Source organism: Erinaceus europaeus, chromosome 4, assembly GCF_950295315.1.
Source record: "Erinaceus europaeus chromosome 4, mEriEur2.1, whole genome shotgun sequence".
In the NCBI taxonomy this organism is placed as follows: domain Eukaryota; kingdom Metazoa; phylum Chordata; class Mammalia; order Eulipotyphla; family Erinaceidae; genus Erinaceus; species Erinaceus europaeus.
In genome coordinates, this window is record NC_080165.1 from 134,998,726 (window position 1) to 135,012,456 (window position 13,731).

At 43.2% G+C, this 13,731-nt stretch overlaps 2 protein-coding genes across 10 annotated transcripts in view; one reads left to right on the forward strand and one right to left on the reverse strand.

The window, feature by feature from the left end:
- The window catches only part of KPNA5 (karyopherin subunit alpha 5), a 38,622-nt gene extending 30,518 nt beyond the window's left edge, over positions 1–8,104 (reverse strand). The window contains exons 1-2 of one of the 3 annotated variants that reach the window (XM_060190588.1): positions 7,903–8,104; positions 2,264–2,397 (exon numbers count right to left, since the gene is read on the reverse strand). In XM_060190588.1, the coding sequence (XP_060046571.1) occupies positions 2,264–2,397; positions 7,903–7,906 (138 nt within the window). In that variant the 5' untranslated portion in view covers positions 7,907–8,104. Of the gene's footprint in view, positions 1–2,263; positions 2,398–7,902 lie in introns of those variants that run through there. The other 2 variants (XM_060190586.1, XM_060190587.1) reach the window with 2 other exon arrangements.
- Positions 8,105–8,264: 160 nt separating this feature from the next.
- ZUP1 (zinc finger containing ubiquitin peptidase 1) overlaps positions 8,265–13,731 on the forward strand; it is a 39,457-nt gene continuing 33,990 nt past the window's right edge. For 6 of the 7 annotated variants that reach the window (XM_007521035.3, XM_060190581.1, XM_060190579.1 and 3 more), the window contains exon 1: positions 8,265–8,329. In XM_007521035.3, the coding sequence (XP_007521097.2) occupies positions 8,308–8,329 (22 nt within the window). In that variant the 5' untranslated portion in view covers positions 8,265–8,307. Of the gene's footprint in view, positions 8,330–11,939; positions 12,234–13,731 lie in introns of those variants that run through there. The other variant, XM_060190580.1, reaches the window with a different exon arrangement.

A 13,731-nucleotide genomic window follows, 5' to 3' on the forward strand; every position in this document is an offset into this window, starting at 1 on the left:
ACTCAGGTTCGAGCCCCTGGTCCCCACCTGCAGGAGAAAAGCGGTGAAGCAGGGCTGCAGGCATCTGTCTCTTCCTCTCTATCCCAACCTTCCCTCATTTCTGGCTGTCTCTGTCCAATAAATAAAGGTAATTAGGAAAAAAAAAAAAGAAAAAGAAAGGAAATAAATTTTACAATGCACAATAAAATATAAATACAAAGAGGCAAAACACTAACATATGGGGGGGTGTAGATAACTTAGAGGTTATGCAGCAGAAAGTGCAGCAGTCAGAACAGCTGCAATGTTTACTGATTAGATTCATCATCCTTCATGGGCACAGCTTGTGGCGTCCCAAAACAATTACAATATTAAACATCAAAGATCACTGACTGCAGATTACAACAGACATAGTAAAATAGAAAAAAAAAATCTGACAGAAGAATTGAACACATACTGGCAAAAAAATATAGCAGCAACTCATAAATCTCCAATTTAGGTAGTGCACTGGCTTAAGTGCACCAGGTTAAGCGCACATAGTACAAAGCACAAGGATCCTGGTTCAAGCCCCCAGCTCCCCACTTAAGGGGGAGGTCACTTCAGAAGTGGTGAAGTAGGTCTGCAGGTATCTTTCTCCCTCTCTCCCTCCCCCTCCTCTCTTAATTTCTGTCTTATCCAATAAAAATGGAAAAAAAAAAAAAAAAGCCCACCAAGAACAGTGGATTTGTAGTGCAGGCACTGAGCTCCAACAATAACTCTGGAGGCAAAGGGGAAAAAAAGTCTCCAATTTATTAAAATAAAGATGAACCACTGTGAAATGTAATCAAGATCAATGAGTCGTGAGTACATATATAAACCCTGGTATCCTCTGCAGTTTCAGGTTATCAGCTGAGGACCTTAGAAAATAGCCCCCAAAGACAACAGGTGAGGTGGCTAAAGCGTGTGCTGGAGGGTCAGGAGACGGCACACCCAGTAGGGCACATGTTACCAGGCACCAGGACCTGCATTTCAGCCCCTCGTCCCCACCTATAGGAGGGGAAGCTTCCTGAGCTATGAAGCATTGCTGCAGATGTCTTTCTGTCTCTCTACCTCTCCACCTCCTCCTTCCCTCTCAATTTCTGTCTCTATTAAAAAAAAAAAAGAGAGAGAGAGAGACAGAGAAGAGAAAGGAAAGAAAAAGGAAAAAAGAAAAAGAAAGTCCCCAAAATGAAAACTAATAAAGAAGATGCTGGACCACAAAGCACAAGGGCTGGCACAAGGATCCCAGTTCGAGCCCCCAGCTCCCAACTTAAAGGAGGTCGCTTCACAATCGGTGAAGCAGGTCTGCAGGTGTCTATCTTTCTTTCCTCCTGTCTTCCCCTCCTCTCTCGATTTCTCTCTGTCCTATCCAACAATGACAGCAGTAACAATAATAACAACAACGATAAACAACAAAGGGCAACAAAAGGGAAAAAAATAGCCTCCAGGAGGCGTGGATTTGTAGTGCAGGCACTGAGACCCAGCAATAACCCTGGAGGCAAAAAAAAAAAAAAAAGGAATATGCTGTATGAGAAAATGTTCACATGCACTTCTTTAAGTCCTTTTTCTATTATGTCACATATACAGAGATCAAACAGAAGAATAAGGCATCAAATGAATGAGACTGACTATAGAAGCAGCAGTAGCACTGGAAGATGACTGTAACTAGAGGTAAGAGCAAAGAAAGCCACAAAGCAACAAATAAACGTAATTAGAGCATTTATAGGGGAAAATTGTAACGCAAAAAGAAATAGTCTAACTGGGCTCAAGAGAAAAAGTGTCCCCGTGGGACCAGGTAGTGGTGCACCTGGTTAAACACACACATTACAAATGTGCAAGGACCCAGGTTTAAGCCCCTGGTGCCCAACAGCAGGGGGTAAACTTTCTGAGCGGTGAAACAGGGTTACGGGTGTCTCTCGTCTCTCCCTCTCTATCTCCCCAATCCCTCTCAATTTCTGTCTCTATCCAGTAATTAATAAATAAATAAGAAAAAGTGTCCCGGCTGTGGGTAAAAATGATTTACATAAAAAGTTCATCAATGAAACAGAAAAGCTATTCTCATCAGTGACTGAAAATCAAAATGCTGATTCGAATATTAGCTATTATTATTCCTGGAGTATGACAAATTTAAGAATAAATGTATTATACTCACCATTCTAAAGAATTTTTTCATTTAAAATTATCTACAAATCAGCAATAGCACATGTCTAAAATCTGTATATAGCAATGCTTTTGTGCCAAACAGTTTAAAATAATTTAAAACACCTACTTGCTCTTCCCTTTTTTGTTTTCGAAGTTGTATTCCTTCTTCTTCTCTTCGTCTACGCATCTCTTGGGAATTTAAGGCTTTATTCTTGTAACTTTTCATTCTATAGTTGTCTTTCCCTGGACTAGCCATGGCATCTTATGGTAAGGAGAGAAGGAAAAAAAAAACAGATACTGGTAACTCTCAAGATAATACAAGGCACTTATGCACGGACTACCAAGTTCAGGTTATCTAATTAAATAAACAAAGCTTATTTTGAAAATTATATAAATATAATTTAATCTTATTATTATAATAAAGGGATTATATTATAATATAATCCCTTTATTCCCATAGCTAGATTGGAACAAAATGGCCAAATATTTTAGGAATAAGCTAGTGAATAACAGATTCTGACCGAAACACAAGGCCATTACCTTAACAGCATTGATTCTAAGGTGCATTTCCCTAATCACTGCTATTTTAACCTTTCTGAACTGGGTTATATCTTAAATCACTGCCACCCCCTCTAATTTCTATCATTCCTGTCTAATAAAAAAAAAAAAAAAGGAAGAAAGAAAGGAAGGAAGGAAAGAGGTAAAATGGCTGGCTGTAGCAGTGGATTCATAGCGCAGGCAGTGTGCCCCCAACACCCTAATGGCAATTAAAATAAAGAAATAAATACTGAAAGTCATTATACACTCATTAGAATGTGACTAATAGCTAATGTAGGCAGGTGCAGAGCAACAAAAATTCTTACACACTGCTGATGGAATTACAAATTAGTATAATTTGCAAAGTATTTTGTAAATTTTGTTTTCTGTATTTCTTTTTTGAGTAAAATCTGAAGCATGTAAGTGCCATACTACCTATCAATATAGTACCTAAATATTCACCCACAAGGCACAAAAATTTATATTAACACTAATCCCTGTGTTTATAGCATATTTACTTATAGCTGCCCCCCAGACAGAACTGACCAAAATGTCCTTTAACCAGTGATGGATAAATTGTAGTGTATCACAGTAACCTGTGGGCTGAACCGGATGCATCACCTCCCCACTCCTGGGACTTTCCTATGATTAAATGTACAGTGCTTAAAGGTCATATAGGAGCTTTTATATACAAATAGTGTAATATGTGAATCAAATCTCAGGAAAAAAGCACTGACTGATCATCAGAGATGAAGATGAGTTATACAGAAAAATGATCAAAAAAGAAACCTTGAGAATGTTCACACTTTAGTGAAAAAGGACAAAAAGAAGAAGAAAGAGAAAGAAACAGGTCAGAGAAGAGAATCAGGAGGAATAAGAGTACTGAATGACGATAGAATTCAAAAGAAAAGGAGTGTTAAATTGTAGCAGCACTCAATATAGCCCTATTCATACTGCAAATATCAAGCGTCAACAGTAAGACTTGATAGAGTGGGAGAAAAATCACTTATTTTTTTTAAACTTTATTTTTCCTTTTGTTGCCCTTGTTGTTTTATTGTTGTAGCTATTATCGTTGTTGCCATTGATGTCATCGTTGTTAGATAGGACAGAGAGATATGGAGAGAGGAGGAGAAGGCAGAGGGGGGAGAGAAAGACAGACACCCGCAGACCTGCTTCACCGCCTGTGAAGCGACTCCCCTGCAAGTGAGGAGCCGGGGGCTTGAACCGGGAACCTTAAGCGGTCCTTGCGTTTTGTGCCACGTGCGCCTAACCCGCTGCCTACCGCCCGACTCCCGAAAGTCACCTATTTATGTTGGAGCTTACAGGTAGAATAAAATAAGCGGAGAATTTCAGAATAATTTGAAAGACATTATGTTTTTAAACTTAACACCTAAAGTCTAGCAATTAAAAGCACATTTACAATTGATCAGATTCCTCTGAAGATAAATATTTAAGGAAGTGGTTTCAACAATATCATCAACAAATATCCATCATTAGCTCGTTTAATCTAACTTTATACAGAAATCTTGTCTTTTCCTTTTCCTTTCTTCTTCTTCTACTCTCTCTCTCTCAAACCAAAGTACTACCCAGCTCTGGGTAATTATGGTGATGCAAGTGGTTGCATCTGGGACCTTTGGTGGGTACATCAGGCATGAAACTCTTTTTGCATAACCATTATGCTATTTTCCCAGCCCAATTCTGTCATTGTAGTAAGAGTTTAGGCTCTAAAAAGGTAAAAAGTAAATTTGAGTTCCGAGTTCACTAAAGAAGTGAATTTCAGCATTAGTTGTTGAGGTGTGCTCAATACGTACATAATATTTTACCAAGTGAAAAGACTCAACAGTAAGCCTCTGAAGATATTAACAATCTACGTATTTGGCATGTCCAATGTCACTGCCTCTCAACATTCTTAATGAGTACATCCTTAGGTACACAAAATATATTTGCCATTAAACCTCAAGACACATTCATATAATGACTAGACTCATAAAAAAATTACATGAAAAATTCACAAATAAAAATTCAAGAAGGCATATTTTTGAAAGCATACAAATAGTAATTTTAATATTTTCTTCTTTTAAAAAATTTTTCAGATTGATTTATTAGTCCTGATAGCATAGAGAGAAACTGGGAGGGCGGGAAGGGGGTTGAAGAGGAAACCAAGGGACACCTGCAGCACTGCTCCTCTGCTCCACTGCTCGGGAAGCTTCCCCTCTGTAGGTGGGGAGCTGGGGCTTGAACTCAGGTCCTTGTGAAAGTTAACACATGCTCTTAACTAGGCGCACCAATGTCCAGCCCTCGTAGTTCTACTATTTTCTCCCCACATCTGATTAAAATACCTTGTGCTACAACACACACTAGACACTGCTACTTTAGGTGGCCACATTTAAACCTTCCAATCTAAATTATTAAAAGTGAAGAAGAAAAAAAAACAGACTGGGTGGTGGTGCACCTGGTTGAACGCCCACGTTACAATGTGCAAGGTCCCAGGTTCAAACCCTCATTCCCCACCTGCAGGGGGAAACCTGGGTGAGTAGTGAAGCAGTGGTATAGCTGTCTCACTGTCTATATCCCCCTTCCTCTTGATTTTGGGCTGTCCCTATCAAATAAATAAAGATAATTAAAAAAATGTTTTAGGTTTGGGTGGTAGTTTCTTTTGCTGTGCAGAAGCTTTTTAATTTGACGTAGCCCCACTGGTTTTTGTCTGTTTTAGTTTTCTTCGTACTTGGATTCATATCATTAAAGATGCCTTTAATATTTATGCGGAAGAGAGTTCTGCCAATATTTTCCTCCAAGTATCTGATAGTTTGTGGTCTAACATCCAAGTCCTTGATCCACTTGGAATTTATTTTGTGTTTGGTGGAATATAGTGGTTCAGCTTCATTCTTCTGCATGTTCCAACACCATTTGTTGAAGAGACTCTGCTTTCCCCATTTAAGTCTGGGCACCTTTGTCAGATTAGATGTCCATGGGTGTGGGGACTTACTTCTGGACTCTTATTCTATTCCACTGTCAGTGTGTCTATTCATGTTCCAGTACCAAGCAGTCTTGATTACAAAGGCCCTATAATACAACTTGAGATTCTGGGAGTGTGATGCCTCCAGTCCTGTTCTTTCTTTTCAAGACTGTTTTGGCAATTCTAGGTCTCTTCTGGTTCCAGATAAACATTTGTAGCTTCTACCACAGTGTGGTAGAAGATCTTTATATGTCATACATCAGACAAGATCTTGGCTAGGTAAAATGTATAAAGAACTCGCCAAAATCAGCAACAAGAAAACCAATGACCCCATCCAAAATTGGGGAGAGGATAGGAACAGAAATATTTACCACGGAAGAGATCCAAAAGGCCAACAAACATGAAAAAATGCTCCAAGTCTCTGATTGTCAGAGAAATGCAAATCAAGACAACAATGAGATACCACTTCACTCCTGTGAGAATGTCATACATCAGAAAAGGTAACAGCAGCAAATGCTGGAGAGGGTGTGGGGTCAAAGGAACCCTCCTGCACTGCTGGTGGGAATGTCAATTGGTCCAACCTCTGTGGAGAACAGTCTGGAGAACTCTCAGAAGGCTAGACATGTACCTATCAGACCCTGCAATTCCTCTCCTGGGGATATAGCCTAGGGAACCAAACACACCCATCCAAAAAGATTTGTCTACACCTATGTTCATAGCAGCATCGTTTGTAATAGCTGAAACCTGGAAGCAACCCAGGTGTCCAACAACAGATGAGTGGCTGAGTAAGTACGGTCTGTAAAAACAATGGAATACTACTCAGCTATTAAAAATGGTTGCTTTTCAGGTGGCACACCTGGTTGAGCGCACCTTTTACAATGTTCAAAGACCCAGGTTCAAGCTCTCGGTCCCCCCACCTGCAGGAGGAAAGCTCTGCGAGTGGTGAAGTAGTGCTGCAGGGGTCTCTCTCCCTGTCACCCTTTTCCCTCTTGATTTTCGGCTTGTCTCTATCCAATAAAGATAATAATTTTTAAAAAATGGCTCCTTTCCTAACAATACAGGAACCAGTCCTTAGTGTCACGGTGAAGGAACATCAGGTCAGAGTGCCGCTGCAGTGAGTTCACACCGCTGGAGAGAAGATAGCAGCGTCACAGCCTCCCTGAAGCCCTCTCCCGGCTGTCTGCACACACAGCTTGTCAAATGCTGTCATCTGATCAGTTCGGCAAAATCCGGGAAACCCTACTAAGTCCTCACCTTCAAGGCGTGGTGACCCCGCTACCAGCAGCCAGGCTGGGAGGCACAAAGCCCTAGGAGGAAGAAGGGCAGCCCGTCCATGGCGGAAACCGACCTTTCGGACCGCTGTGGACTTCACAACAAGCCCTGGGCACGGATCAGAGAGGCGACGGCATGCGGGCGGGACCAGGGGCGGAGAAAGCAAGAAGGACCAAGTCCCGGGGAAACAGGCTCGAGGACCCGCCAGGCATGCCAGTGCGCGAGGACGCGGGTTCAAGCCCCGGCCCCGACCTGCAGGCGGGAAAGCTTCATGAGAGGTGAGGCAGGGTTGCAGATGTCTCTCTGTCCCTTTCTCTCTCTTTTATTTTAAATTTTCTTTTTTTTTCTTTGCCTCCAGGGTTATTGCTGGAACTCGGTGCCTGCACTACAAATCCACGGCTCCTGGAGGCTATTTTTTTCCCTTTTGTTGCCCTTGTTGTTGTTGGCATTGTTGCTGTTGTTGTTGGATAGGACAGACAGAAATCGAGAGAGGAGGGGGAAGACAGAGAAAGACAGACACCTGCAGACCAGCTCCACCGCCTGTGAAGCGACCCTCCCCTTGCAGGTGGGGAGCCGGGAGCCGGCGGCGCTCGAACCCGGGTCCTTGAGCTTCGGACTATGGAGCCGAACCCGCTGCGCCACCACCCGGCGGCCCCCTCTCCCCTTCTATTTCCATTTCTCCCCTCCCGTCTCGATTTCTCTGTCTCTACCGCACACTGGAAATTTTCAAAGAGAAGGAACAGCGGAGCGGGGACGCCATCTGCCGCGGCGCCTCGTCGGGTCTCCGCGAGGATCCGCCCGGGGCCGAGCCCGCCACGCCCCCGGCACCTCCGTCCCTTCGCAGAGGAGCCCGAGGACAACTCGGCGCCCTGCGGCGCTGAACCTGTCCCAAGAAACGGCTGTAACACTTAAAGAAAAAGAAAAGACACCGGTGACGACTCCAGGAGCTCCCGAAGCCACCAAGCCCGCGGCTCGCCCCCTGTCCGGTCGCTCCCACTCACCCATCAACGTGGAGCTGTCCCGGGACCCCCCACACTTCCCCCGTCCCAGGCGGCGTCCGCTGCGGGGCAATGGCAGGGACTCCGCTCCGCCTCCCGCGTGGAACGCAGCGACAGGGCCGCCGCTCAAGATGGCGGCCACCTGCGCCCCTTCCCCGAGACCCCGAGGTCTGGCTCCCAGAAGCCCTTGCACGACGGTAACGGCGGCGGCGGCGGCGGCGGTTGAGGAGGCGGCTGACGACAGGCACGCGGAGCCCCGCCCACCCGGAGAGAACCCCGCTACTGCGCAGACTCGCGGGCCTTAAAGGAGCCCCTGCGTGGCGGCCGCTGAGCGCGGCCTGCTGTCCTCAATCCTCTGTCTGGCGTTCACTCATTCATTCATTCATTCATTCTACAAGGCAGTGTTGAATGAGGATGGAACCTATGCCAGGTACTAGTCTGACTATTGGGACTACAAGTGTCTTCATAACCAATAAAAATTTCAGCCACATAAATAAATCTTTTATTTTGGATAGAGACCTAGAGAAATTGAGAGGGGAAGAGGGAAGATTGAGAGAGAGAAATAGAGAGAGAGAGAGAAATAGAAAGAGAGGCGCCTGCAGCCCTGCTTCATCATATGTGAAGCTTTCCCTCTGCAGGTGGGGGCCAGGGGCTTGAACCCGGGTCCTTGCTCACTAGGGTGTGTGATCCACCACCTAAATCTTGCCTTCTACCGCTTCATTAGCTTTTCCTGTCATGTTCTTTTTTTTTTTTTCCCAAGCTCTTCAATTGGATATACCTTTCATTTCTAGTTTTCTAGTGTAAAATAGCTGTGGATTTTTTTTCCCCACTTTGTGGAAGGGGAGGGGCTAGTGATTTACAGCACCGTTGTTGGCACAGAAGTTGAATTTTAAAAATATATTTCATTTTAATGAGAGAGAGAAAGAGAGAGAGAGCGTGTAAGCACTGCTCAGCTCTGGCTTATTATAGTGGTGGTTCTGGGAATTGAACCTGGAGACACAGAGCCTCAGACATAAAAAGTCTTTTAAGCAAAAAAGTTAACTGATGTGTGAAATGAGTAAGTCCAGACAGAAAACACTCTAAAGCAACACATAACTAACTCTGTATTCCTATCTGTAGTTCAACAAGCAGTATTGAAAACTGAATTATTTAGATAATATGTTAGGTACAGAGTATACAGGATAGCATTATTCCTACCTTGAAGAATCTCCTATTTTTCGTTAGTTGTTCTTTTTGTACAATTCAGATAGCTTCTCTAGGTACTCTTCCAATTCTCTATTAGTAGATCTGTTTTCTAATTCTGGTATATATTTTAATCCCGAGTTATTTCTTAATTTTTATTTAAAAAAATAAATATTTTTCTCCTTTATATGTTAATGTAGTTTCCTCAAATTTTTTTTTCCCTGTCACCCATTGTCTATACATTTAACGAGTTGACTTTTTCCTTTTTGATCGTTTTGACTTTGTGCTTTCTTGCCACATGCTGGAAAATGGACTGTGACCGTTAGGCATCCGTAAGTATTTAAGAATAAACTTAAGAAAATAAAGTAAAGGCACTGGAGAATTTAAACAGCAAAAAAAGAAAAAAGAATAAACTAAACTGTTGTAGACTGTATCTGTCAATGGGACTTGCTTATTTGCAGATTGTAGTCCTCTTTATAAAGTAATACAATGGAGTCTTGGCTATTTCCTTTGGAAAACTTCACTACGTTAGATCTTTTCCCTCAATTCAGTAATTTTCCCTGAAAAATAATTTTCCAAATCAGGCATCTGAATGGAAAGGGATGGTGATGGTAGGGGTCTCATAATTCAATATTGAACTATTTTAGTTCTTCTTGTCTTTAACCCTCACCATTAACTGTGTGTTTCTGACTTCATAGCTGCTCTGGTTCATTTGCTTCATAAATTAAACCTTCATGTTTGTCTTCTGGGGAAAAAATATGACTAACTTGGCAATGCTGTGGTAGACTATATCTGGGGTATTGACTGCTCCTTATTCAAACTTTGAGCAAAAATGTCCCTCTTTTCAGGCATAAATGTAACATTTTTCACTTAGAGATATCTGGACCTTTTCTTCTTTTTTAATATTTTATTTATTTATTAATGAGAATGATAGGAGGAGAGAGAGAAAGAACCAGACATCACACCAGTACATGTACTGCCGGGGGTTGAACTCGGGACCTCATGCTTGAGAGTTCAGTGCTTTAGCCATTGCGTCACCTTCTGGATCACCTGGACCTTTATTTCTAAGCAATTCTGCAATTCTGGCATATGAATCGTGCTTTTTATTGACTTACTTTGTTATGTAAATTATCTACTTCTTACCCATCCTTTGTAGTGTTTTCAGAATGTCAGGTTCTTATCACTGTTTACATGTATTATTATTTTATTGTTCTAGGGTCATTTTAAATAAAATTTAAGAGGCAGAGAATAGTGGCCTAACAGGTAATGCAGCAGCAGAACTCTAGACTTAGATGTATGAGATCTTAAGTTCAAACCCCAGCACTGCATATTCCAAAGTGTTTCTCTGGCCTTCCCTCCCCACTTTCATCTTTATCTTTCATAAAATGAATCTTTGAAGTAAAAATAATAATAAAGTTTAAAAAAAGAGGAATGCAAATGTCTGTATTCAGCCCAACATTTTAAAACCATTCCTTCCCAATGATTTTTTAAAAATACATCATACAGGGAGACAGGTGGTAGCACAGTGAGTTAAGCACACATGGCGTAAAGCTAAAGTACTGGAATAAGGATCGAGCCCCCTGGCTCCCCACCTGCATGGGAGTCACTTCACAGGCGGTGAAGCAGGTCTGCAGGTGTCTTTCTCTCCTCTTCTCTGTCTTCCCCTCCTCTCTCCATTCCTCTCTGTCCTATCCAACAATGACGACATCAGTAACCACAACAATAACAATAACTACTACAACAGTAAAAAACAGCAAGGGCAACAAAAGGGAAAATAAATAAAATAAAAATAAAAAAATAAACAAAAATACATTATACAGCAGTGCTGGGCAGTGGCACAACTGATTGAGCACACATATTTTAATGTGCAAGGGCCTGAGTTCAAGCCCACAGTCTCCACGTGTGTGTGTGTGTGGGGGGGAGCTTTCAAGTGGTGAAGTAGTGCTGTAGTTGCCTCTCTGTCTCTGTCTCTCTCTCTGTCTCTCTCTCTCTCACTTTACCTCCCCTTTCTTAAGTTCCACCTACAATTGAGATCATTGAGCATTTGTCCTTCTCTTTTTTGACTAATTTCACTTAGCATAATGTTTTCTATTTCCATCCAAGATGAGGAAAGGGAGATGACTTCATCATTGTTGACAGCGGAGTACTGTTCCACTGTTTATATAAACCACAATTTTCTTATCCGCTGATCTGTTATTAGCCATCTGGGTTGCTTCCAAGTGTTGGCTTTTACAAATTGTGCTGTTATGAACAGAGGTGTACAAAGATCTCTTTTGACAGGTGCTTGTTTCTTTTGGGTAAATCCTGGGAAGACAAATTGCTGGGTCATAGGACAGGTCCATTTCTACTGCTCTGAGAAATCTCCAGACTGTTTTCCACGAGGCTTGGACTATTTTACATTCCCACCAGCAGTACAAACATGTCCCTTTACCCCTCACCACCACCCCCTCCCCAATTCTTCTCCCTGCTTTAACAAAATGCAAGCTTCAAATGCTGTAGGTATTGTTTATTTTAACCAGTGCTGCAGTTACATTAAGTTTTCATTAAATATTTATTCAATAAAAAAGGACTAAACCATAACAATAAGGTATGTATGATCTTGTACTGAGACAAGAGCAAACCATCCTTCCTCTGCAGAGTATGGTTTTGAGTTTGATACCTAACAACATCGCAAATATTTTATTGATGACAAAGAGTATTGCTCATTCAGGCTCTGGATAGTGGATATTGTTGTCTCATATAGCGTCCTAAGAATTTATTCAAAAAGATCCCAGAGCATAGATCCTCTGTGCCATAAGCAAATCAGAATCCTGTTGGAGGAATGCAAAAAAGGACTACAACTCCCAGAATGCACTACAAACCAGATCCGTATGGAAAGATGCATGCTGGGAGTTCTCTTTTCGGACACCGGATAAGATTTTTTTTTTGAATGTGGTAGTGGAGGCTGAAGGCACTTTGGTCCTTTTCTTGGTGAACTGTCTTATGTTTGAGTACCAGAGTGGGCCTGGTCTTGGTCTTTGGGGAAGGAAAGGGTGTTGTTGGACGTCTCCCGCCCTCTCCCCGCCTGCTTGGGAGACAGTGGCCGCGGCGGGACTCGGGGGAAGCGCATCGCGGGACACTTGTCGCGGCCGCAGCACCGGATCTTGGGGCGGGTAGGAAGCGGTGGCCGCTGCCCTCACTCCCCTTGTTGGAGTCTGATGCGTGAACCCTGGCGCTCGGGGCGTGAGCCTGGACCTCCGGGCAGCCTGGGCGCTGTGGGTGCGGGCCCCCGGCCGCCCACCCACCTGCCCGCTCTCCCCACTCTCCCCACACCTGGTCCCCGCTTTGATCTCTCACCCACCTGTTGTTATCCAGGTGTTTAGAAGGCTCCCCCTTTACCCAGCCACGGGAAAAGAAGAGACTCTAAATGCGAGGCTCTTTTCACTTCTCCGGAGACAAAGAGAAGGACTATGTAGGGAAGTCTCATGAAACTCAACATATTTATTTAAATGATCGGTATAGCATCCTTGTTATTCCCTGTCTCTCCTTTTATTATATTTATTTTCCGTTTTGTTACCCTTGTTTTTTTTTATTGTTGTAGTTATTATTGTTGTTATTGATGTCGTCGTTGTTGGATAGGACAGAGAGAAATGGAGAGAGGAGGGGAAGACAGAGAGGAGGAGAGAAAGATGGACACCTGCAGACCTGCTTCAACGCTTGTGAAGCGACTCCCCTGCAGGTGGGGAGCCCGGGGATCGAACCGGGATCTTTATGCCGGTCCTTGTGCTTTGCGCCACATGCGCTTAACCCGCTGCGCTACAGCCCGACTCCCTGTCTCTCTCTCTCTCTTTTTTTTTTTTACTAGTGATTTAATACTTGTCACGAGCAAGGAATTAGAGCAAGGACTCGGAGAGCGTGTCGGGGTTAAGCAATAATTTTTAAATTTATTTTTAGATACCATAGAAGGGTCACACAATTAACACAACACACAGTCAACCGGATACCTCTCCTTACTTAATAGCTGTTTGCAGGTAAGGCTCGCAAGGTGGTCACCATCAGCTGTGTTGCCGGGGAGGAGGTCCTCTGTCTGCTGGCGCAACCAGGTGAGTGAGGGCCAACCAGGTGAGTGAGGGGCCCTGGAGGCTGGGGAGGCGGTTATTTAGCCTAGCCGCGTGTGCTTTAAGTTTTTAGTAGCACAGACAGCATCCTGGTCAGTAACAGTGGAAGTGCTTCATCCACCTGGTTTCTGATCCTTTACTTATACTTAACTTGCCTCTGGTTTTAAGGTTACATTTCCATTGGCCAATCAGGTTCGGGTTCACGTCTTATCCTGTGTATACAATGTTTCTGTCTTTATCATTCTATGCGAGCGCACCATGGTTACTAGAGTTACATGTTCACTACATTCCATCCCCTGGGCACTGAAGTCTCCTAAGTGGAGGGTTCAGTGTCCTTTGAGTGATGCAGCACGGGGGTAACAATGGCCATTGGTGGGATGTTCACAGATGTGGGCTGCCTAAGAGGTGGGGTAATTATGCTAGGTCGAGGGATGGGCTCTCCTCTAAAATGTGCAGTCTTAAAGTCTCTCCAATTGCGGTAAGCTATAAATTAGTGAATACATTCCATAGTAAATTGTTTTAATATCATACAGGCAGCATAAGATTTCAGAGT